The sequence below is a fragment of the Thunnus thynnus genome, chromosome 19 (genome assembly GCF_963924715.1).
Source record: "Thunnus thynnus chromosome 19, fThuThy2.1, whole genome shotgun sequence".
NCBI lineage: Eukaryota > Metazoa > Chordata > Actinopteri > Scombriformes > Scombridae > Thunnus > Thunnus thynnus.
In genome coordinates this window covers 25,362,315-25,387,806 of record NC_089535.1, presented here as the reverse complement: position 1 = coordinate 25,387,806, position 25,492 = coordinate 25,362,315, and the positions used below count along the sequence as shown (strand labels likewise).

Here is a 25,492-nt window from a genome sequence, read left to right as displayed (position 1 = left end):
AGTCATCGTGGAAACTGGGGGCAGAAGCTAAGAATACTGCAGACCTGTGTGTGTGTGTGTGTGCGTGTGTGTGTGTGTGTGTCAGGGTCATAAACTATCAGAGAGTTGATCCAAAAACTCCTTTTATAGTATAGTGAAGTTTTCTGTGGAAGACTAAACATGGATCAGTGTCTGATCAGAAGACAAACCATTAAAAAACTAAAACAGCAACTAAGAGAAGTGGTTGCGTGTGTGTGTGTGTGTGTGTGTGAATGATTTGTGTAGCTGTGGCTTGCAAAATCACACCAGAAAGTGATATAAACAACAATTTTATTTTTCTGTTTTTCAAAAACATGCATTACTGCAAGCTGTTTGTTCCTCTCCTCCCATATAAGGACATATTGCTTTTTTTTATATTTCATTTGGAATATGAAAACAAAAGGCAACAATAACATCCCAGATGAACGGTTTCTTGGGTTGCCAGGTTTAGTCCTTGTTGGGCTCAGTTTCATAGCCTGTCTCGGAGTGTTGACTGTTTTTATTTAAGAGCTTTCCACAAGATTAACTATATTATTCTTACTGAGCTCTGTGTTTGTATTGCAGAAGTCTAACAGTTGGCTGTTATAAGTGGCGCATAGGCAACCCCAGCCACATAAAGCTGGAGCCCTCTCTGTTTCACAATGTATTTATTTCCTACCTCAACCACTGCAACTCATCCAGACTTTGTTTATGGAAGATGCAAAACTGAAGCAGCAAAGATCCAAACTGTGGCTGGTCTAGCTCAGTAGAACAGAAACAAATCAGGTTTAAATCAGATTAAATCAATCAGAGTTCCTTTCTAACTGCAAGAGAGACTGTGTATGAGACTTGACTGAAGAGAGAAAGCAACATCAAACAACACCTGGCTGAGATCAGACTGTCTCCAGGTTCAGACTGCCTTCTGATTCTCCGTGCTCCATGCATTTTCAGACACTGTGTTTTAACGTGAGAACTTCCTGATCAAGATAAGATATCCAAATAAAATTGCATGTTTCCAGGTGGAAATGTGGTCAGATAAAAAGGGATGACACATTAACAGGAATTCCTGAACAATGTCATGCAATCTAATACAATATTCCTTCCAAAATGATGTATTAAATCGAAATACAATGTATTGTGGAGTGCAGGTTACTTGATTGATAATTGTAAGCGGTGATGTGATGTGGTTGTTGGACAAAAGTGCTATGTATTTTATGCCAAAGCATAACCAATTTTACACTAGTGTTTTTAGAGTGAATAACTTCAACTACCTTCCAGGCAGAAATGATAATGCAGTTTTCATGCTCCTTGAGGCTGCAGTGTTCATAACACTCCACAATATAGAATAAGGCCGCGTTCAGACCAAAACCAGCAGTACGTGAAAAAATGCAGCCCTCCCATTCATTTGAATGGGGGCAATGTATTTATGCTGCTCAGCAAAAAAACCTAGCGGTCGTCTAGCAAAAAGGTGAACCAGGCTCAATTTTTGCCAACACATAAGCAGGCAATCAGACTGAAGACGCCCACGGGAAGAAGAACTTTGCCTACCATGTAGCATTGTAGCATCTTGCTGTTTACTGAGGCATTGTGAAGATGGAAGAGAAACTCATCACCGCTGTGATGATCTTTATGGAGCTGTACAACCCTGCCATTAGAGACTACAAAGACATAAATCGCTGTGCACTCACTTGGCGTTGTATCAGTCTGCAAGTTGGAATTTCTGGTTAGTATTTCTACTATAGTGCTACTTTTAGCATGGCTGGCACATGCTAGTATGACGTCACAAAAATTTGCCCTGTAGTGACATGCCTGCATCTCTGCAGAACGCTGTACTGTAGTGACGCACTGCTGGTTTTGGTCTGAACGTGCCCTAAAGGTGCAGCATAATGATGATTTAGTTGTCTTGACAGCATGTGCAAATGTATAGTAATCTGCTTTTTAGATTTTGATATTTTGTTGCGTGCAGTGTTTGACATGATGGGGCTGAAGGAAAGGTCAGTCAGTTGCCAAAGCCGAATCGATGGACTGACATCACCATTGTTAGGGTTTACTGCTAATGGGGCAAAAACAGAAAAAGAAGAAGGTTAAAGCAAATGAAAAACCTGAAGCAAGTTTTAAGTCTCTGCTCTGGTGTGACCTAAAATTAGTGACTGTGAGGTAGAAAGTGAATCTCAGGTGAAGAAGATGATCAGCAGTTATGCAAACTGCACATAAACTGAGGAGATACAAAAGAAATACAAAACCGCACATGTATACACTTGCACCGTACAGTCTGGGAAAGTCCTTATCATAGGGGGTTTCACACTCTTCTCATTTATGTCTTGTTCCACAGTCTGTCAGCCAGTGTTCCACCACATTTATAGCCTGGAGAGTGTGTGTGTGTGTGTGTTTGCATGCATTGTACATGAGTGTGTGTGTGAAACTCTATAGCAAGTTGTTCCATCTCCACCAACAGCCAGACCACATCTGATCTCTCTCAGTGTCCTTTAACACCCTCATATATATTTTTTTACAATAACAGAACTTGATGGATTAATGTTCCATTAAAGATTAACGCAGCAATTTGTATGAACACACAAATGTGGAATATTTCCACAACGAGGTGACGACAGAGGCCCGATTGAGGCCCCTCACATGCATTTAACAAGAAGCTAGAAGTAGAAAATGACCAATGACATCAGCTTCATAATACATGTGTGTGTATATTGCCTTCATGGGTTCATTATGTCCAGGCACTCTGCTGTGATCTTTTGTTTTTTAACTTCTGGTCTACACCAGTAGTGGTAATGTGTTGCATTATGTAGACTGGCATCTGCTGCTTGTGACCACTTTTAACCTACGTTTTTGGCAGATTTATGACCAATTTTACACTACCACATACAATGTTTAGGTCTGCCATTGCTGGAAGATAATGCAATGACACCGCACAGCGTCAGGATCAGCTGGTCATGTTACAGTTATAGTTTAAGATCCCCTTTACACATGTTTGAAGACATGGCACATTTTTGAGTGGACTTTAATAGTCATGGTCAGAATGCAATATATACTGTACACATACAGTACTGTGCAAAAATTTTAGGCACTTTAGATGTTTTGATTCTTATCCATAATGTAACACCTTCAGGGAGGTGTCTGATCAGTCCCAAATTTATTCTGCAGCATGACAACAACCCCAAACATACATCCAAAGTCATAAAGAACAATCTTCAGCAACAAGCAGAACAAGGAGTCCTGCAACAGATGGTTTGGCCCCCACAGAGCCCTGATCTCAACATCATGGAGTCAGTCTGGGATTAATATGAAGAGACACAAGCAACTGAGTTCTAACACTTCTCACTTCACTTCACTTCTGGCTTCAAACAAACAAGATGGCAAACTCAAGGCTTCACAAACCAATAGGTGACATCACGGTGGCTATGTCCATTATTTTATATAGTCTATGATGGAAACCAAGAAACAAAATAAGAAAATGATTAAATATATATTTTTTAGTCCAAATATTCAATATTCAACCAAATAGTCAATATTAATGATATTTTAATCCAAGCAAGCTCAATCCAGTAGTTTGCTGTACAATGCACAGTATTATTTATATTCAATAATATTACACTAATACTGGGGACTTTTATTGTATTCAATACATATTATAGTAAGAGAGAAAGATCTTAGTTTTAGTTCACTCTCTGTTGTCAGACTTTTTAAAATGTACTTTTATTTTATATTTTATTCTAGTTTACTGTATATTATTTAGGCCTACTTACACATGCACACTCACACGGACAGAGAGTTGGAGATACAGACACATATGAGTAAAAAAAACCCTTTTCATGGTGTAAATATTAGTTCACTTAATTTGTTTTTCCACTCATTTTTTAAAATTTTTTTCCACTTTTGTGTTTTCCCAAATAAACATGTTGTACCACCAGTTCACCCCAGAAAGATTTGTTTTTGTCCCTGATGTTGGAAACTGTAGGAGGCCTTACTGGGGACTTAATGTCCCAGACCAGTCCATCCTCCTCTCCTCATGTTTGATGTTTTTACTGTCGTGATTTTTTTGTCACTGCAGCGGTTTCTCATAGTTGGCGTTTTCTTCTTTTTGAGGCTGTTTTGTGTCACTAGTTTCTTCTTTATTAGCTCTTTAATGGTTTGTCCTCTGATCAGAATTGAAAATTCAAAACTGATGTTTAGCCTTCAACAGAACAGTTCACTATACTCACCAGGTCACTGGCTGCATTAGCTCATCTGTGGTGGCAAATAGAGGACTTTAATTGATTCACACCTGAATATTCACTGAGACAAGACAGAAAAACATGAAAAGGAGTTTTTGGCTCAACTCTCTGATAATTTATGACCCTGACACATACACACACACACACACACACACACACACCACACACACACACAGGAACACAGGTGCACCTTTGCACAAAAATCCTTGCAAGACCATGGCGCACATGCTTAAAGTCCTGAAATGCGTTCTGTTCTGATTTCTGGTTTCCATCTTCTGTAGCCGTGTCCATATTCTGATTCTGTGTTTTGAGTGTGTATGTAGAGTGTTCACAGTGAGTACACTGTACCTTCCAGATTGAGACAGATTGAATTCACTTGATGTTTGAGTGTAGATTTTAGTGTGATGGGCAGCTTTTGTCTCACAATGGAACTCACACTGAAAATGGAAGAAATGCTCCAAAATTTGCAATTGGCAGCAGCGTTCCACAATAAGCCCTCATGTCAGCGTCTTCTAAAACAGCCCTCATGAGCATTTTCTCATCTATTTCCTTAGTGGTTAAGGTCTAATTAAGTTAAGCAAACTAAAGTTAGTAAAACGTGGTTGTCAGGGTGAATAGAAACCAACACTGACTGGAAACAGGATATGAACAACTGTCTCTGCTGTCAAAGTCAGACGCTTTGCAAGCCCAACCGCCCACCTTGATCCTATCCTTAAGAATTTTGTGGCATTATAACAATATCACGCACAGCCACGTAAGTTCCTTGTCAGGTAAACGTAGGCGAAAGTTTGCCTTGTATCACTTCCAGTTTCTACAAAATACATTCCTTATATACTTACTACAAACCTCACCGCAACGTGCACTTTAGTATACAGTGTTTACTTTGTATACAGTATCAAGGTCTCAGTATGCACTAGATCGTATGACGTGTCGTCTGACCACATCTAATAGAGGTGAAAAGCCTGCTTGTCATAGGGAGGAGTGAGACATGATCAATTGAACAAATGGGGATAACGGCTCACACTTTCAGTCAGTCTCTTCTTGAAGACATCGTAATGTTGCACTGGACAATGCTGTGAATAATAAAAAAAAAAGCTCGAGAGAGAAGTTCAAACTCAAAAACTGTCGCACCCCAGATAAACATACACACATAAATACTATAATATAATATAAAGCAGGGCTCAAGGTTTGCAAAATGAATGTTGGTACAATGATCTGTGTTTCATGTTATATAGCATACAGTTCATGGATCAAATATGCAAATATACAAGAACATCAATTATATTCTCTGACAGCAACTTACTGAAAAAAACAAGACAGTGAAAGAAGTCAGTCAGTGACCCTGACACTAGGTCATACAAGATAGTGTAGGTTAACGAGGACATATTTGAAAACAAAAACATTAAGGATATAACCGTCAATAACAAACACAGTTCTCCAGTGTCATATAAGACTGAGCAGGATGCTCCCGCTGTGAGTCATGTGCGACATTCCTCTGGGTGTTGTTAGAAGAAGAAAAAACTTTGATCTGAGTAGTTGTGTAATTGTATGTTTGTGACTCTGAGGCCTCAGAACTCATCACGCTGTCAGTTCAACACACCATGTTACTGTAATTAGATTGTCAGTATGAGTGTGTTTGTGTGTCTCTGTGTGTGTTCAGATTAACTGTAATGAGTCTGTTTTTGTGTGGTGTGTATCCATTAATCAGTGAATCAGATGCATAAAGAAACTGATGTGTATGACTGTGTGTGAGTGAATGTGGTCAGGTGAACAAAACTGTACATTTGTGCACCAGTGCAGGTGTTATTTGTTTTTTGTGTTATTTAGACAAGACAGCGTTCTCTGTACAGTGATTAAAATGAGCAGTACAGAAACAAAGTATCTGTTACCTCATCAGTCATAAATAAGCCGCAAACACATTTTAATATGCTTGTAAAGCACAAAATTGTTGGCAAAACAATTCTAAACAATATTGGAAATGTCTCAGCCACATCCAGCTACATCATGTGGTTATGTAATAAGAAAGCACTTCATTGCAATATTCTTTTAGCTTTCTGTTTACACAGGAGGTATAAAAAACATATTTTTTGGCTTCTTACACTTACCTAAACGAGAGATTCAACAGATTCAACACACAATTAGTTTCAGAGAAGCGATCCTTAAGTAGCTACTTGCATACACTGATACACAGTCACACTGATGAGTTAAAGCTCCCTTTGTTTGTATATCAACGGCGGATCAAATACTTGTATGTGAAAGGTGTCGCTCGTAATGATGAACTCACGGAAAATTATCACGCAACTCTGCAGCTGAGCTGTCCTCACCTCTGAGAAGTATTTTAGCATGTTGTTTTGGTTGGCTAATTGTTTTGGTTTTACAACTTTACTGTTTTGGTTGAGTCTCTGAGCTCTCATCAGTGTTTTTTCCAGCTGCAGTGACATTAAAGTGAAAGTATTTAAAAACCCACTGTACGCCACCTGCCTAGCACCAAACAGCAGACAGACAAAGTTAGCGACAAACTGGTGTAGCGTAGTTTGGCATTTAGCTGTTGAAGTGCCAGATATTTTTCTTAGGAATTGGTGGAGAGCAAAATAGAGCTAAAAGGTGAGTAAATCTTAAGTCTTAATCAGTTGACCAGAAACATGACTCCAAATGAACGATAATGTTGCTGTGTATCTGCTGGATGTGTTAACAGGCAACTGTTTGCCAACAAGTGCATCATATCAACTTAAACATGTTTACAGCTCGTTTCTGCTTTTAAAGAGTGCCCAGAAGATCAGTTCTTGTGGGTTTAGGCAACAGTGCACTTTAAAAGTTTTATGTTAAAAAAACCCATCTAGCTACTGCTAAAACAAGTTAGCTTTTCTCAGATTGTCTTTGTGATGACAATTAAGTTTATATTTTGTGTAAAACACTTAATTTAGCAGCTGTATTTCTTGGTGTTTGGATTGGAGAGTCCCTTTGTGGCAAAGCTTAACCAAACATCTGTGTGAATATTGAAGAAATATTGGTTGTAAAAATAAAAACATAACCCAGCATTATGTTTCTGAGATGTGTGAGAGATTAAGATGGTATATTGTTTATTGGAGTTGTTAGTTTATTTGTCTATGTCTAGACCATCTATCTGAAAATATGTAGGTATGCGTGTTCATGTGTCTAGTTTTGTGTCTGTGCATGATTGTGTGTTAGCGCACCCATTGTAGTAAACAACTCTACATCAACAATGTGAGTGCGTGTCTGCATGTATACATATGTACCCAGCCAGTACATCAGTGTGTCAGACATCAACACACACAGACTCAGACACTTTTACTGTAATTGCAGGGTGTATCGGGGAGAATTTTCACCGCAAGAGCCGATGAGGTTTAATGATTCTGTCGTCTCAACAATGCTGCGAGTGTAAAATCCAAATTTCATGAGAATTCAGGGAATGCATGCCTGTCTGGATACATCCCACCTGACACTAACTTTAACTCTTTTTCATAATGTTCAGTCAGCCGTCACAGTCTTCTTAAGATTATAGTCAGTAGGATGTAAAAAAGTCTTTCTAAAGGTAATAAATCAAAACGGTGAACAGATTTCTGTCAGAGGATAAATACTCAAATTCTGTTATTTATTACAACATAACATTAATAAGCTATGAAGAGACCCTCTCTTAATGTGATTTCATTGTAAGAGATGTTGGGAAACACCCACAAAAATGCATTCTAAAGTTCAACTGAAGCTAATTTGAAGCTTCAGCGATCTGAGTTACGACAGATCAAGTTGGTTTATCTTAATATTGCAAAATTCCCTCTTTGTGACTCAGTGGGCAGAGTTTCCTTGCTAAGGTCTTTTTGTAACCGGAAAGAGTAACTGTAGCAGAGATTCATTTCATATGTGTAACTCAGACCGCTGATGATGAACTTTATTTCCTTATTTTTTTGTCAAACTTCTAATTGTTTGTAATAAATTAATGTACATACAGTATGTGCATGTGAGTGTTGTTTTAGAAGAGTCAATTACCTTCAATAGAAGATTCATTTTCATATTTATAATATATACTTGCATCTTTTATTTTTATAAAAATGTGCAGAAATTATCACTAGTGACAGTACAATCACGCCTGCATTTTTAATTTTTTATTAAAAATGAGAGTTAAACATTAGGACAGAGTTATGACCTTATTTAGCCACAGAGTGGAGAAATATAAAGATTTTTAGCTATGATAGTGGCCAGGTAGTAGGACAGTTGGTTGGTCCACCACTTTGGTTTTAGACTTTAACATGGACTGCCCAGAGGATGAAAACAAATGATGTTCCCCTTGCTTCTCTTATAGCGCCACCATCAGGTTGACATTTTTGGCTTTTAGTGAAATGTCTCAAAACCCTTTAGATGGATTGTCATAAAAATTGTCCCAGATTTTTATGTCCCCTACAGGCTGGATTGTAATAACTTAACTGATCCCTTGACTTTTCCTTTTATGTCACCATCAGGTAAAGGTTTCCACTTATCCTGTGAAATATGTCAACATCTAAAGGATGGATTGGCACAATTTTTATAATAACTCTGGTATTCTCCTGACTTTTCATCTAGCCTTCAAAAACAAAATGCGTAACACACCATACTTTCCTCATAATGGAAAAATCATAGGTTGAGTCATTTATTTGACGCATAAGATGTGGGTGTTCATTAATTCCTTTTCCAGCTAGCTTCCACTAACTAGACAACCAGACGGGATTTTCCCAATTTCCTTCATCTGTCTTAAAAAAACATTTCTGACATCTGACTTTCGTCTGTCTCACAGAACTTACACTTCTACCTAAAAAAAAAACAAAAACGTAATCCACACTGATTCAAAATTACGTGTTAAGATTCCTCCCTCGGGTGCAACTTTTGGGAATCTCAGGATTCCATTCAGATTCCCGATGTCTGATTCAATTCAGAATTGATTCTCGATTCAAACCTGATTCTCAATTGAATGCATAGAAAACACAATTTTTAGTCTCTTACTCCAGTATACTTTGTGCCAAACCATTCACTGGTGGAGTTATTTTCTTCACCCCACCAGAGTTGGCTTAAGTTAAGTGCTGCAGGATGTGCGCATCAGCTGGTCTACTGTTACTGTTGGAGTTCGCGGCTCCGCTCTGCTATCGTTAGTCAATTAAATTCAGTTCAATGAGGCTTTATTGGCATGACCATATTGAAGTACAGTATTGCCAAAGTACAAAGTAGTACACACAGGGAGAAGTACAGGTTTTAACATACAAACAGTAAAACATTATGTCAGTCTTAGTTAATTCTTAGTCTCTAGGTGATGGTGTAGAAAGTATTCACAATATACTTCATGTTCGTTTCGCAAAGGTAGTTATTTAGTCATTAAATAAAAGAAATTGTGCCCAACTGTTTGCCTTTTTTAAGATGAACTACAACATAACTGTGCGCTGTACACTGGGTGCTGCACTGCCCTCGTAGTTGGGTTCTGCCTTTTGCGTTTCATCAACATAATGTTATTAACTAACATTTAGAAAATTGATTTTGACATGTGTGAATTGATTCAGAATTGTAGAAGAATCGCGATTCTTATGTGAATCAATTGTTTCACCCATCCCTTCCTATAGGCAATATAGACGGCCACCTAAAATTGTGCCCAGAAAAAAAAACAAACATTAGCTAACAACCTAAATGTTACTGCCATTCAGATGAAACTGTTACAGGCTATTTGTAGCCAAAAATATAAAGCACAAATTCAGCTATACAGTAATTTGCATAATTTTCATTGTGTCATAAAATTTAAATTTCAGAAAACAACGTTAGACTAGTTTTTGTGTAGTGTAGCGAGCTAAAACCAGTGTGTGTGGCATGAGGATAATGTTAGCTCAGCTCAGCTGGTAACGCTATGTTACTGTTACCTCACACTAACCCTGTCAAAAGGTTAATGTTACCTCACACTAACCATTATCCCAACTATTTATAGGCATGCCTCGGATGCCCTTGGATGCTGTTTACCATTCTGCTCTTAGGTTGTATGAAAAAGTTGAGTCTGTTTGAGAGATGTGATATGCATATGTATTTATTTATCAACAAGGCCCTCATTCGGAAGTTACCATCTTATATCACATCTATGCTAGATTGGTCCTCTGGACCACATCACATTTGGTCTGACTGGCTTTCACTACAAGTCCCTAGAGTTTGTACTGAACTTAGAAGATCTGCTTCTTATTTTTATGCTTCGACTGCCTGGAACTCTTGGCAGAGCACCTTAAAAATTGATAATTTAGTAACCCTTGGACATTTTCAATCTATTATCACTAACCACTTTACTGCCTTTTGCACTTGTTTTGATTTGTTTTATATCTTGTGTCTTTTATTAGCTGTACTTATATACTTGTTTTAATTGATTCTTTTCTTTTATCTTGTATCTTTTATCATTTATATCTTTTTTATACTCGACATCATTGTAAATGAGGGCCAGCCCTCAATGATTTTGAGTTTAAATAAATGTAATATATACATCTTCTATTCTTTTGCACCAACTGCATGCATGTCTTCTCTAACCATATCAATAAACCTCCTCTTTGGCCTTCTTCTTTTCCTCTTTCCTGGTAACTCCATCTTCAGCATCCTTCTTCCAGTATTACCAGCATCTCTCCTCCACACATGTCCAAACCATCTCAACCTCCCCTCTCTCGCTTTGTCTCCAAACCATACTACATAGCTGGTCTCACTACTGTCTTGTAAACCTTGCCTTTCACTCTTGCTGGTACCCTTCTGTCGCAGATCACTCCTGACACTCTTCTCCACCTTGCCTGCACTCTCTTCTTCACCTCTCTTCCGCACTCCTCATTACAACATTCTCAAAGCAAACATCACATCTGTAGTGCTCTTTCCTTGCATGAAACCATATTGCTGCTCACTAATCATCGACTATCCTCTCAATGTACCTTCCACTACTCTTTCCCATAACTCCCTGCTGTGGCTGATCAACAGCTCTGCACATCACCCTTATTCTTGAAAAGTACACTTCTTCTCCACTCCTCAGGCTCCTCCTTTCTGAGATTGTGTTAAACAATCTAGTTAAGAAATCCGCTGCCATATCTCCTAAACATCTCCATGCCTCCACAAGTATGTCATCTGGACCAACCACTCTCCATCCTCTTCAATGCTAATCCACCACACTTCCTGATTTACTATCTTCACATCATCTAACTTTCTCTCTCTCATTTTCTTCATTCATCAGCCCCTCAAATTACTCCTTCCACCATCTCAACACACTCTCCTCACTAGTCAGCACATTTCCATTTCTAGCCTTTATCATACTGACGTGCTGCACATCCTTCCCAGCTCAGTCCCTCTAACCACAGATATGGTCCTACAATCTAAACTAAAAAAATTACTCATATTGGAAAAAAATGTACGTGTTCCCACCCCTGGTCCAAATACACCAAAATGCAAATGCATAATAACATAATAATAGCTAAGCTATTTAAATATTTATGTTACCAGTATCATATCAAATTTATCATTTTAGATAACTGTAGAACTGTTTCAAAGTTTTGATTGTGGGGGTTATAGGTCCAGCCATGAGTGCTAAAAGTGTGTTCAGACAGTTTTTTGTGTTGCGTCATTTGCACATGTTTGACTGTTGGGCTGATTGTGTTTTTTCTCCCAAAACAGCCAAAATACTACCTGTACATTAGCTGTAAACCAGCTAACAACGGACACACTGACCCTGTCTGTGGGAGTGTGTCTGTGCGTTTGTGTTCAGTTTCAATCCTTTTTCCTCTCCTCTCTGTACGAAGAAGATTCATAAAGCCCTGGGATATGTGGACATTTTTCACTCAAGTTGAAACATTTTCAACAAGCACGAATGTGTCTAACGGTGGATTTGCATCTAATTGTGTCTCTTCATTGACTTTGTATGTAACTGCATCGCATCTAAAATTCGCATCACATTCTGTTGAACACAGAGTAATGTCTACAGGCAGCTTTACACAAATCACGTTTTTTAACTATATCTACCATAGAACGATCAATCAAGGTCCCAAATTTCCATGGTAGCTGTAGAGTGAAGCTTTCCAGCTTCATTCTACAGTCATCACATGATCTAAAATCATGGAACTGTATAATAAGAGCTGGATAGGTCGCTGCCGCCCAGCATTGCAGCAAATTTTTCCCAGTACTCGCGGTATTGCAATGAAAAATCCCTCTGTGGCCCAAAAATTTTCCCCAGAGACCCCCATTATAAAAGAGACGCTGGTAAAACTGTTGACAGGACACCTCGAACTGCAAACATGGTCAATTATGATTCTTTCTATTATGAATTTTTGATCCATGAAGGTCTTTTTATTTGTAAAACTTTCCTTTAGCCGAGAAAAGCAATTTTAAAGTCTGTGACATCACCACAATGTAAAGTCTATAAGCCAAGCGGGAAGAAACCAGCCAGCAGGAGAAACACTACTGCGCATATTCAGTGGGCCGCACAATGCGGAAACAAACCTGAAGCTAGAAACGTTTTTGGCTGATGCGCCAGGTGAGCAATTCTTATTGGACTGAGTGGGCACCATTTTTGGTCCTGTATCCAGCTCTTATAATACATCCATATATTATTGCTATTTTTTGTGGCGTTTATTATCAATATTTTTGTTTTTTTGCACATACACTTTAAAATTATATTAGGTAGGATTAGACTACACTTCATTGTCAGATTTCTTTGGAATATATTATGTACAATATAATGAATAACCATGTTTATTACAGTTGAATATTACAAACACGCCACTGCAGTGCAATCAAATGAATCACTTCACATTCATTCATGCTACCAGCCAGAGAGAATATTCATAGTTTATGCAGTTTGAAAACTTAGTTGAAACGGACCCAAAACCTTTGAGCATATTCGAAACAGTCTCTATAAATCATCAAGTTATTGTACAGTTAACTGTACTCTAATCATATGTGTCTGTGATTAATGGCATAGTTTTATAGCTATTTTTTTTAGTTCCTTTGCCCTGCTCTATCATTTTGTTTATGTGGTCTATTTCTAACAAAGACAGTTATACATACACACACACACACACACATACAGAGAAAAAAACTAAAAAGACATGCCTCCACTCCACTTGTTTAAGACAAATCAGTCTGGTATTACAGACAAATTCTCAATTATCCAGTGAGACCTCAGTCAGATGTGTTTCTTCTGTCTGTGAGGAAGCTGAATCACTGTCATACCACCCGGCCGTATACGTTGCTGTTTTTTTCCCAAAGCATGTCACTACATGTCCTTAAATTAACTTAACTGTGTGTGTGTGTGTGTGTGTGTGTGTGAAAGAGAGAGGCAGAAAAAATAGTCACATGCTTCTGTCTGGGTTGTAAGTGTCTGCATGCCTTTATCCATGTATTTGTCTTTGCATTGTGTGTATGCATGTGTCTATGTGTGTGTGTCTGTGTTTGCCCCCACACCACCACAGCATCAACCACAGGAAGAGTGGGAGAGAGAGAGGAGAGGTGGACCACGGAGCGGTTAACCTCATGACATCACGAGCTTCGAGTTGATTGGCTGCTGCCAGAGGCTGGAGGGTTTATAAACCAACCAGGAGCCCCGGTCTCAGCAGCAGCATCATCGAGCACTGAGCAACATCCAGGGAAACTCAGGAGCATACTGAGCTTAAGTGAAGACAAACCACATCTGTCTGGTACTACTCAACGTCTCTGCAGCCGCCGAACTCCTGAAGCTTTCTCCGTCTGCAAACAAGGTCAGGATGAATTTATAATAACTTGAATAGTATATTTACTGTGTGCAGAGTTTTTATGCAGCACTGGTGGCGTGATGAGAGGTGGGACTGCAGGTTAATGTTTGTATAAGCAGATTTTTATAGCTTAGAGAACACAAGTCAACATGAGTAAACTTGTGAAGTCTATTTGGAAACAGTGTGATGTCTGACGCATGCATTTGAAATACACTATATGGCCAAAAGTGTGTAAACACACCTGTACACATACTTTTGTGTACTTCCAATGTGCTGCTTTTTTCATATTTTGGGCAAGGCCTCTGTTCCAATGAAGAGAAATCTTAATGCTGCAGCAACCAATGATATTTTAGATATTAGTGTCTTTCCAACTTTGTAGCAGTTTGACGAAGTTCCTTTTCTTCTATGCACAAAACCAGTTACATAAAGAAATGGTTTTCCCAGTTTAGTGTGGAAGAACTTGACTGGCCTGCACAGAGCCCTGACCTCAACCCTGCCCAACAGCCAGGCCTTATCTCCCAACATCAGTGGCCTCTCTGATTCTCTTTTGGCTGTATGGGAGCAAATCCCTGCAGCTAGGTTCTGAAATTTTGTGTAAAGCCTTCCAAGAAGAGTGGAGGCTGTTATAGCAGGAGATTAATGACCATGGGTTTGACAATTTTGTTTGGGTGTTCCTATACTTTTGGCCATGTAGTGTAGCTTGTGTTCTTTATGGTTTTCTATTTGCAACACTGTGAAAGTAGGTAAGCAAAAACAAACCGCAGTTTTAAAAGTGTAGTCCACAGCAACACTGCAAAATGTCTTTTAACAAAATTATTATATTTCTTCATTGTAATTAAGTCTAAAAAGTCTTACTTTCTTAAAAAACAAGTGAAAGAACTGCTAGTTTAGTGTGATTTCTTTCAAGTAAAATCTAAAACAAATTCGATTCTTTGAAAATGTTTTAAGAAGTGTCATTTGTCTTGATTTTAGCACTTATCTGTTCATTCAGTGCAGTTTTCAGATGCTGAAACTCATTCCTAGAAAATTCTTGAAAAAAGTTTATTTAACACTGAACCTCAGTGGGAACATTAGCATTTCATTACAGTTTTATAACAAACTCCAGCTTGATTTCGACTGATTAATACACTTGTGCAACATTATCATGATTTAAATGTCAGTGTCAAGCAAATGCACATTAAACTTGTGGAGCCACAGGAGGGTTTGGATATCAGGCATTAAAGCTCTGCAGTTTACAGTTAATTAAGAGATCTTTTTTAAGATGCTGTGGTGGTGGGAGTCTGCCTGTGATTGGTTGGAGGTGAAGCCGGTGCAGCTGTGTGTGTGATTGGTTGATTAGTGTCACAGTGACAACAGGGCAGGAAGAGGAAGCAGTGGGCAGCAGGACTAACGTCTCGAGAATGTGTCACATGACCATGGCCAGCCCAAACTAACCACACTGAATAAACACACTCACAGAGCAATTAACTACGAGTTCAGTCAAACTGAAGAGTTGAAGGGAGTTTAAAAGAGGTTCAGGTTCTTTTTTTGTGTGTGTCTAGTTTCCAAAAGAAAGATTTTGGACAGACCCTGGCTGGCTGTTCTCAGTATTATGCTAGGCTAAGCTAACTGGCCGCTGGCTTAAGCTTCACATTTAGCGCACAGATATGAGAGTGGTATTTTTCTTCTCATTTAACTCTCGATAAGAAAGCGAATACCCAAATGTCAAACTATTCTAATCAAACCCCAGTCCTTCCCCTAACCTTTATTTACACCTTAGTGCAACCTTAACTTGAAAACCAAATCTTATCCCTCAAACAGCCTTTTTTTCAAAGTGAGGACCAAACAAAATGTTTGGCACTCTCAAGGTCTGAAACTGAAACTGGTTCTTACAAAGATAGATGTACAGAAATACACACACATATAGTCATATGGGCGTCTGTCATGTTTCTGCTGCACTGTGGCTTTCCAAGCCTTGCAGTTATAACTTGGTGAATTACATAGTATAGGAAGAGTCCATCATTACAGATAGAAGCAGAGAAACTGCTCCGCCCACAGCACAAACTGCAATGTAACTGAAAACAGGCGCGTAGGATGTTCTATGAAAAGTTATAATGATAAGCCAAAATCTCTGCCACAGTACAAGAATCTATCAGATGAGGAAAAAAAGAAATCATAATTAAAGTTGCAGTTAACAAGGTTTAATACCTATAGTGAAAATAGTGATGTGTACGTTAAGTATAAGTTACTGTTGCTACTGCCTCTCATTGTTTTAGTTTCTGATACTCACTGAAATAACAGTATTACAGTAAATTATTCATCTGCTCATCATCTGAACAAAGAATAATGTTCGTAAACTATCTATTTGAATCCCCAAATCTCATTTTCCAAGCAAAAGTGAAAAACATCCACTAGTCCAAAAGATCAAAACCAACAACAAATCGAAGTAGTTTTGTCCGTGTATTCAAAGCCTGATATATCTGCAAAAGTGCAGTACATCTAAAAAGGTGCAATGTCAAGTCAGCTTTTGTAGTGTTTAGTAATTTTTCGCCGTGAACTTTAATGAATTTTATTTCAGGACATGTTTGCACGACAACAGGTCATTCTAAACTAGGATTTTCAGAATGCAGAGTGCTTTGCAGATTGATGGAAATTTAAACTGGACTGGACAGTGGTGCTGTAAATAACCAATACTGGTTTTCTCCTTTAAATCTGTTCAACCGAACACTCACAGACTAATTTCACTTCTCTCTAAATCATACCTGTTATTTTGTCATGACCTTTGGACCAGAATCAGCCAGAAAAATCATGTTTCATAGTTTAACAAACCACACTCAAAAACGATGTGATTTCCTTGCTGTGATGACAGAGAAAATGTTTGACTGTATCGAAAAAGAGGAATCAGGGAAACATAACCACTCCTTTCAGCCTGTAATTAAGGACGTAATGACTTCCTCTGACATGCCAAGGCCCCAGGAAGTGCCCGTCATGTGACCATCCTCCATTTTTAGTTTTCAGTTTGACATGTCATTGTGTTTCCTGTAAAATTATGGCCTCCGATGAGTATTTTGGTATCGTTTGCTCTGTGTTTGATGATTTTGTTTTATTGTTTCATTGTGTTACGTGGTTATGATTTATTGTGTGACTTCAACCTGCATGTTTCTGTTTTTCTCTCCTCCAGACACCAAACTGTGACACGATGAAGGTGGCCGTTGTTTTTGTTCTGCTCTTCGCCACAGTTCTCTGCCGGCCGGTAAGTCATTGTGTCTTTGTCAAGTTAAATTGTCATAGAGATTTATTTTCCTGAACTGAGAACAGCAGCTCTGTTCTTGGGTCACTTTACATTTTTGACGTTTGTTTCAATTCCATTTTGAGTTTTGGTTCATTTCCTTGGTTTGCTTAGTTTTCTATTCATTTTGTATGTATGTTTGCTTGCTTTTTAGGCGAAACAAGTTTCTGTCAGCAGTTCGGCTAGCTCTGAAGAAGTGGTGAGTATCTGGAGAGAAAGTGAGAGAGACAGAGAGAGAGACAGAGAGATAGAAAGAGAGTGAGAGAGAGAGATCCACATTGACTGATGATGGTCTTGTGTTCACAGGTGAAAGCAGAGGTTCCTGTTGCACCTGCAGAGGTAAAATGTTGTTTTACTTCATCCTTTTATTCTTTTTTTCATATTCCCCAGTTTGGTTCAATCTGTTCTCCTCTTCTCTTGTCATGTTTCACTTTCATTTATCCTCCTTTTTCTTTCCTCTGTTCACTTCTCTTCTCTTCTGTGTCTTTTCTTGCATTTCTTCCATTTAGGAATAATAGCGGGTTAATCTGGTCATGAGTTGACTAAAATGATGACAGCTCTTCTCTAATAAATACAAATTCAAACTTCCTTCATGAACATATGTTTTGTCCAGTTTTGTTACTGATTCATTTTGTAATGCTAAGAATGAGAGTCAACCACTAATTCATACTGAATGACTGCCTGAGGCATGAATGTAGAAGCAATTATAAAAAAGCAGTGACAGGTAAAAAGAGGATTAATCAAATTTATTGCGTCTCTGTGATATTGCAGATTTATGTAGCAGCCACTCCCGCCAGCTCAGACGAGAGCACGGCGAGTTCAGATGAGGATGCGGTAAGAAATGTTAAATCAATCATTTAAATATGATCAATCAAAATTTATTAAGACTGTTCTTGTTAAACAGTCAGATTAGAGTCGTATGTTTGCAGACTACAACTGACTGCAGGTGATGTTTATGACTGTGTGGTTTTGGTGATTTTGTAGCAGGCCACAGCAGATCCAACTACATCCTCTGATACAGTCTCTGACGACAGCCAGGACAGTGAAGACAGCGATGATGATGATGAAGCAGAGGAGAGTGTGAGTAAAAACCTTAGAAATAGCAAACCTCGCTACATATACAGTGTGGGGGTGATGCTCTACATTTTATACTACAAGAATAATAATAAGCCTCAGTTCTTAAATCCTGAACATTAAAAGCTGACAGCAGCATGAAAAGCTGACTGAGCAGTGCTGGAAACCTTAAAATTTGATTGATTAAAGAAATATTCTTGTTTCCCAAGAAACATCATGTGCAATGGTGGGCTGCTTCTGAGAACCAGAAAGGCTTTGCTTGTAATTTAGTTTCTTTGGGTGTGTATAGCATGTGTGGGAGTGGAAACACATCATTTACATGCCTGTATAATGGTCTGTAGGTCTGTGTCCAACTCACTGTGGGAGGTGGGTATTACTGTGAGACCAGAAATGCCCCAGACACTGTTGTTGCACCAACACAATCCAGAACCACTACTAAGTTCCAACTTCAGACAGGAATAGTAACAATGAAGCAAACTCAGCCTGACAGTATCTAGCTGGTTCAGCTGACCTTTGAGCCATTTAAAAGCTTGTAAAATGTTTAGAAAAAGGCAAAGTCAGCTAATAGGATTTACCAAGATGTGAGCTACTTAGCTGGTGACACGAATTTCAGGGGGGGAATTCTTAGTCTGGCTATCTGCCTGGACGCTCCAAACACCAAAACACATTTTTACCTACCAAACCTCAGACAGCTCACACCCTCCACCTCTGTGTCTCCAGGAAACCGAGGAGGACGATGACTCCAGCCACAGCTCAGAGTCGGGCGAGTCCTCCACCCCTGCTACTGTGACAGTCACCCCTGTGATGGTCACAGAGGAGCCCGTGGCTGAAACCACCGTTGAGCCCATCGTGCCTACCATCGTCACCGACTCAGGCCGCGGCGACAGCATGGGAGGTTACCCCAGCGACTACAAGTCCATCATCTATGTGGAGGACAAATCCTACCATAAGGTTCCTGCTCCTTACAAGTCCTACGAATTTCTTGGCACAGGAAAGAAGATGGCCTACGACATGACTGACGGCAACGAGGTGGAGAAGACACTGACAGTGTACAAGGTACAAGTCAATTTGAGCCTTCTGAGAGAGTTAGGTCTTCAATAGAGTCCAAATGAAATCCCATTTGGCATTAGGTTGCTGTAGAATGTGCTCCTTTTAGAAATTACTAGTGTTTTTATTGGGATCTCGGCTAATTGGGATTTTTATCTTAAAAATGTAGCTAAAACTTTACAAAAAATCTAGACAAGTGGATTCCTGTGTTACATTTAACTCCTTTTAGCACTTGTATTTCATGTGAAACTGCTTTCAGTGCTTGTACTTCAGCTGACACTTCAACTCGGTTTGTTCACTTGATCTAACATTAACTCATTTCAGGACTTACATGACAAGTGATATGTTCAGCTCCTTTACTCACATACACTTGTGACATTTCAGCTCTTTTCAGCAATTTTACTTAATCACCATTTAGTGTTTGGAAAAACTTTTACTTCACCGTCACTTCCACTTCAGCTGATACTTCCGTTGTATTTTAACTTCCACCTCAACTTCTTTCAGTGCCTCAACTTCAGGTGCAAAGTCATTTCCCTAAAGAGTTTCAGCTTAAGTTATAACTGCCAAAAAATACAATTAAAATAGACAATGTGTTAATGTTTCAACTGCAGTTGTGTATGCACTGTGGATTTACAGATGCACCAAACTCACTAACCTTGCTATGTCTCCTCTGTCTCATCTCCAGGCTCTTCAGGTCCACACAGATCTGGAGGAAGACACTAGCACCCCTGAGGTAGAACACCAGGGCCTGGACGCCTCTCAGGACCAGGACGTCAGCTACCGCCAGGCCTCCTTCCCAGATGAGAGCACTAGCACCAGCGACGCTAGCACCACCGACGCTAGCACCACTGACGGTAGCTCCAGCGACGGTAGCTCCAGCGACGGTAGCTCCAGTGACGGTAGCACCAGTGACGCCACCACCAGTGAGAGTGAAAGCTCCAGCGCTCCAGAGGAAGAGGAGGAGGAGGAGAGCGCCAGCACCGCCAGTGACAGCACCAGCGCCAGCCAGGAGTCCGAGGATGAGGAAAGCAGCGAGGAGGCCACTGCCACACCCGGAGCTGCTGACAGCGAATCAGATGAGAGTGACAGTGCTGAGAGTGACTCAGATGAGGACAAGGTGACACCTGACACCACTACTGACATGCCGGCCGTCATCACTGCCAAATAAGCACTGCTCATCCAGAAAAATGGAGTGGATGGTGGTGTCAGAGATTCACATAAAGAGTGCACGCTGCATTCAGGTGCAAAAGTCCCCTCCTGAGCCACCTTCCATTGCAGGGGCAAACAGGGATAACCAAGGCTCAATCAACTATCACAGTTACTGATTTTAATGTGTTCAGCCAATATTTCTGTGTTTATTTGTGCATCTTATGAGTAGAAATACTTTTTCTGCTGGGTTGTATTTAAATAAACCAATAACTCTTTGCATCCTGTGGTCTAGTCGCCCTGGTAAATGTCATTTTTGGCCCTGCAGGGGAAAGTGGTTGATGTTGAAACTGATGATTGCTACCTGCAACAGAGGGTTGACTGACCTCGTGACCTTTGCCTGCTCCTCTCTCACCTCTGTTACTGCAGGGTCAAAGGTCAAAACTGGAAAAGAACAAAGAAACAAAGTCCTGATATCTACACCAGCACAACACTGCATTCAATCATTAAATATTAACAGCAATATGCAAACTTACATTCTTTTTGTGCTTATTAAACAAGAGAGAATATGCACAGTTTAATTTAAATATGTGTAACCATTCAAGCATAATAAAATTTAAACTTGACATTAAGCCATACATTTGCTGCCTGTGTGGCTTAGCTTTGTTGCTTGCCAGTATCAAATTTGCTGGTGTAGATAAAAGGATGTAGACATAGGGAAACTCATCCTCTAATACAGGATTCAATCAAGTGGAGATGAACACATAAACACACAAAACATAGTCCTGTTCGTTTGCACAGTCCCTACCTACACTACATGTTGTTTGTCCCATGTTGTTTACTGTAATGTATCATATTGTACCATTTCTAAAGTATTAATAAAGTCATTTTACATAAAACAAGATACTGGTTGTTTACATTTGTTTGCATGTTCAAGACAGACAGGCTGAGAAGACAGATACAGAAATATCTGAAAAAGCAAAGCATAAGAGTCAAAACTGTGATACACAGAGCTGGGCCAGATTAAAAAGAATTAAAGGCCGTGTAAAGCAGTAAAAAATATGTGTTCTGAGTTTGTAACACCACAGAAAAATGTGTAATTAACCACCCAACCAAATTTGAGTGATTAAAAAAATTGCCAAGTATATAAAATTAGGCTTCAAAATTGCGGAAAAATAAGCAGTATTCTCTGCTCTGAAATGCTGGGGACGTGTCTGCTGAAGGCGCTGAGAGCACGGCCCAAATTGAACAGCCTCTGAGTTAACACTCATAGCAAACTCCTGTATAAAAACACACAATTTAAAATAGGCCTTGTTTGTAGGTGTAAGGCAAGCAACATGGATGATATTTTAAAAATAAAGTAACGTTAGGAATCACTGTTTAATTCGGCACATTGTAGGTAAAACTTAAATAACTAGTTAACAAGTGAACCATCACCAATCATTGTTATTGTATGTTAAATTACTGTTTTTTTCAATGGAGTTCAGTGCATTTAATGTTACTTCTCTGCTGAAAAGTCCCTGGTGGCTTCATTGAGGCCGTCGCCCTTGGAGCAAAAGGCTTTCACAATGTGCTTTTTGGTGAAGTGCTGCCCGGCAAATGCTCTCCTTCTGACCGGGGACCTCCCAGCTGCACAGCCGGTGCATAAGCATAACGGTGCATAACTTCTTGAGCGAAAACGGCCCCATTCACCAGTAACAGCAGATTATCCAAAGTGAATTTCCAGTTGCCTCAGATTTCACTAACAAAGACTGCGCCATTAGAACGGTATAAAAAGTAGTTTTATTTGGATTGTCGAGAGGGTTCAGGATCGGATGAGGATAGTGTATGGTGGGCTGGATGGGGGTCGAGGAGAGGGATGAAGGGGGTCGATTGCCGGGGTATGAATGGGAGCTGAAGGTTGGTCCGACTAGGTATGGTACCCCTGAAGACAGTTTTATGGAGATGTTAGTTCGGCTGGCGTAGACGTGTATGGTGGAAGATTTAATCTTGAGAATGGAACGGGCGAAGGTTGTGAAATAGGAAAGGGTCAGGACGTTGAGTGAAGGGAAGGAAAGGCTGTGGGAGGCATGGAAGCTGAAAATGGAGGGACCAGCTTTCAGGTGGGAATCTGAGTCTGGTGCCAAGGATTTAAATTTCTAGTTTATTATGATCGATGATGATGTAGTAGGCTGTATGAACGAGGATGAGTGGAAGACCGCTCATGCCCCCAAAGAAGAGCTGCGAAGATGATGTGGTATGGTTCATAGAGAGCGGGCGGGCGGGCTGTGTCTGAGCACGGCAGGATGTCGTGGGATTGGGTAGTGCAGTTGTCCCAGAAACAGGGATAGAACAGGAGGAAATGGGTCCAGTAGAGGGAGCACCGTGGCTTGGTGCAACTGCGGCTGAGGTAACAGCAGGACCAGTACTGGCTATGGGAAGAAAGAGAAGAAAAGAGCTGCGGGGGCGGGTGGAGCCGAAAGCACTGAGGTAGCTGCAGCTGAAGGAAGGGAAGAGTGAAGGATGCCAGGATGAGGGGATGTATGTGCAGGGGTCGATTGTGCAGCCTGCGGACACAGGGATGAGATGAAAACGAAAACAAATACAAAACAGAGGGAGTTAGAAAGGAGGGAGCTCTGTGGCTTCCTTACGTGTCAACTAATGATGAGGAAAACCAGGCTCCCTGAAGCAATTAATCGATATGAAGGGATTGCAATGAAAATTGCAGTTGATACATTCACTCAATGTCACTGAAAATGAGGGCATGCCCTCAATGATACCTCGAGATGTAAATAAAGGTTGAATGAATGAAAAGAAGCAGGTGAGTTGAGGGAGCTATAATAGCTGCGGCAGGAGGAAGCGAAAAGGGGTGCTGTAAACAAATAATATCGACGGAGGAGAGCCAGGATAATTCATAAAAGACGGATCGAGGGAGGGATGAAGGGATGAGAGTTGAGGGTTGAGGGTTGAAGGGTGAGGGATGAAGAGATGAGGGTCGAGGGGTGTGGGATGAAGGCATGAGGGTCAAGGGTCGAGGAGTGAGGGATGAAGGGATGAGGGTCGAGGGGTGAAGGGATGAGGGATGAAGGGATGAGGATCGAGGAGTGAGGGATGAAGGTCGAGGGGTGAAGAGAGGGGATGAGAGAAAAGACAAAAAAACACAACACAGATCAGACAGGGAGGGGGCAGCCACAGGGGGACATACGACCTGTCCCTGCCAGAGGGCTGAGGCAGTTGGCTGCGTTGTGCTGTCATCGACATGAGGCGCACAGGTGGCGCTGGGCGGGGAACCTGAAAGTGAGCGGCCGTCCGGAGCGGTAGCATCATGGATGTATTAAAAGAGCTGGATACCGGACAAAAAATGGCGTCCATTCAGACCTACAGAAGTTGCTCGCCTGGCGCATAATTGTCGCTGCCCGATTTGCATCACGCATGTGCGAGTAGGTCCACCATCCTGGACAGCTAAGTACGGCAACACCACTTGGACAAACAACATTAGAGTTGAGTTTGTCACTGCCCGATCCGCGTGGTGCATATGCGAGTGTAAACATAATTAAACATATATATGTAAACATATATTTTGCAAATTGTCTGTATTTCCAAGATAACAACGAACAAAAAAGCTATTAAGACCTCTCAAATGATCAGGAAATTACTTTGTAATAAAAATAAATAAAGAGTTGTAGTTCAATACAGAACAGAGGATGTTAGGTGTGATCTGAAGCACTCGGCCATCTACACACAAATAAGAGCTTTGCAACCAATAACCTTACTACTAACGTAGGGTGACATATTTTAGAAAAGACCGACTCTCTCTTCAGCATGACGGCTAACCGTTAGCATACTGACAGTTTCATTCAAAAAGAGCTGCAAGCGTCGTAGCAACAGCCTTGACAACAACAAATTAAATGACTGACACGCCTACAGACAAATCAGTGTTGAATTCAGACGCGTGATGCATTGTTTATGTTTTCATATTGGGTTAACTTACATTAGGTGAGATAATGTTGATGAGTCGGACAGATCATGATACACGTCTATGTAAGCGCTGAAAGTAGAGTATAGTAATATAATTATTATTTTAATTTTGGTAAAAGCCAGGACAATTTGGTACTGAATGTTGAAAACTGGGACATTTTAGGGTTTTACAGATATATGTCGGGACTCGGGACACCCAACTCGAAACCGGGACAACTCTGGTCACCATATACTAATTTGCCCGGGAAAATGTTAACTTAACCTACTGTGCATACTAGCCGAATGAGCTTAAGTTACCTTTAATTATAAAGTTGGAAGCGGCACGGTGCATTTCACTTCGCTCCATCCTGGAAAGACTGGGGTGAAATACACCATTAGAGATGTAATCTCTCAAAAGTTGATAATACTCGAAAGTTTTCATTCTTGTGGATGTAGTAGTACTGATGCAACGTCAGGTACCGGGCAGTGACAGAAACTGTTAAACTCAACTCTAATGTTGTTTGTCCTAATGGAGTTGCCGTACGTAGCTGTCAAAGATTACGCGCATGCGTGATGCAAATCGGGCAGCGACAGTAATGTTTCCCCCGCTGGCCCCGCCCGCGAGTTCCGAAACCGTGTAATTACAACGTCACATGATGCACACTGGCTCAAAAAGACTTTTTCCCATAGACTTACATTGTGAAAGAGACGTCTGTAAATCAGCGGATATTTTTTTCTGAGTGTCACAACCCCCGCGAAATGACTTGTCTCACTATCAGAATTAAATCCATTCGGTCCGATCACATTTCAAAAGCCTAGAAGAGCCGCATGATTGAATTGTGTTATCCTCATTCAAGTTAGCCGGAGGGCTAAACCGGAAGTAGCCGACTCGGCCAGCGAAAGTCACTAGTGCGCATGCTCTATGGGCCGCACAATGCGGAAGATCCGGGTACTTTCATACCAGGAAGTCGATTTGTTATTGCTTCATGCGCCACTGAGCAACATTCATAGGAATGAACGGGGCCCTTCCTCCGACGCTGTATCCAGTTCTCTTTATACATCCATGA

The 25,492-nt window shown here is 40.3% G+C and overlaps 2 protein-coding genes and 1 long non-coding RNA gene across 5 annotated transcripts in view; 1 reads left to right on the top strand and 2 right to left on the bottom strand.

Annotated features, from left to right (window-relative positions):
- sh3bp2 (SH3-domain binding protein 2) overlaps nucleotides 1–20,075 on the bottom strand; it is a 94,996-nt gene extending 74,921 nt beyond the window's left edge. Inside the window, exon 1 of one of the 2 annotated variants that reach the window (XM_067575250.1) lies at nucleotides 19,999–20,075. The gene's annotated coding sequence lies outside the window, so the exon portion shown is untranslated. Of the gene's footprint in view, nucleotides 1–18,974; nucleotides 19,093–19,998 lie in introns of those variants that run through there. The other variant, XM_067575252.1, reaches the window with a different exon arrangement.
- spp1 (secreted phosphoprotein 1) lies at nucleotides 12,205–22,754 on the top strand. Of its 2 annotated transcripts, none has more exons than XM_067575255.1 (8): nucleotides 12,205–13,960; nucleotides 17,115–17,186; nucleotides 17,377–17,421; nucleotides 17,529–17,561; nucleotides 17,994–18,056; nucleotides 18,210–18,302; nucleotides 19,017–19,352; nucleotides 20,029–22,754. In XM_067575255.1, the coding sequence occupies exons 2-8, from the start codon at nucleotides 17,133–17,135 to the stop codon at nucleotides 20,509–20,511; spliced, it is 1,107 nt and encodes a 368-aa protein (XP_067431356.1). In that variant the 5' UTR covers nucleotides 12,205–13,960; nucleotides 17,115–17,132; the 3' UTR covers nucleotides 20,512–22,754. The 2 variants fall into 2 exon arrangements, with proteins under 2 accessions (XP_067431356.1, XP_067431355.1); XM_067575254.1 differs by having other exon boundaries at nucleotides 12,207–13,960; nucleotides 18,207–18,302.
- On the bottom strand, nucleotides 20,315–24,831 carry LOC137171308 (uncharacterized). The gene is made up of 3 exons (XR_010924742.1): nucleotides 24,744–24,831; nucleotides 20,876–20,933; nucleotides 20,315–20,401 (listed from the first exon to the last, which is right to left on the bottom strand). It is a non-coding gene; the product is annotated as an uncharacterized lncRNA (long non-coding RNA).
- Between the last annotated feature and the right edge of the window lie 661 nt (nucleotides 24,832–25,492).

Bases quoted from the DNA above. Each gene is read 5' to 3' on its own strand.
- spp1 (XM_067575254.1), top strand. From the start codon at position 17,133: ATGAAGGTGGCCGTTGTTTTTGTTCTGCTCTTCGCCACAGTTCTCTGC. The intron at 17,187-17,376 runs GTAAGTCATTGT...CTTGCTTTTTAG, and splicing joins CCACAGTTCTCTGCCGGCCG to GCGAAACAAGTTTCTGTCAG. The intron at 18,057-18,206 runs GTAAGAAATGTT...GTGATTTTGTAG, and splicing joins CGAGTTCAGATGAGGATGCG to CAGGCCACAGCAGATCCAAC.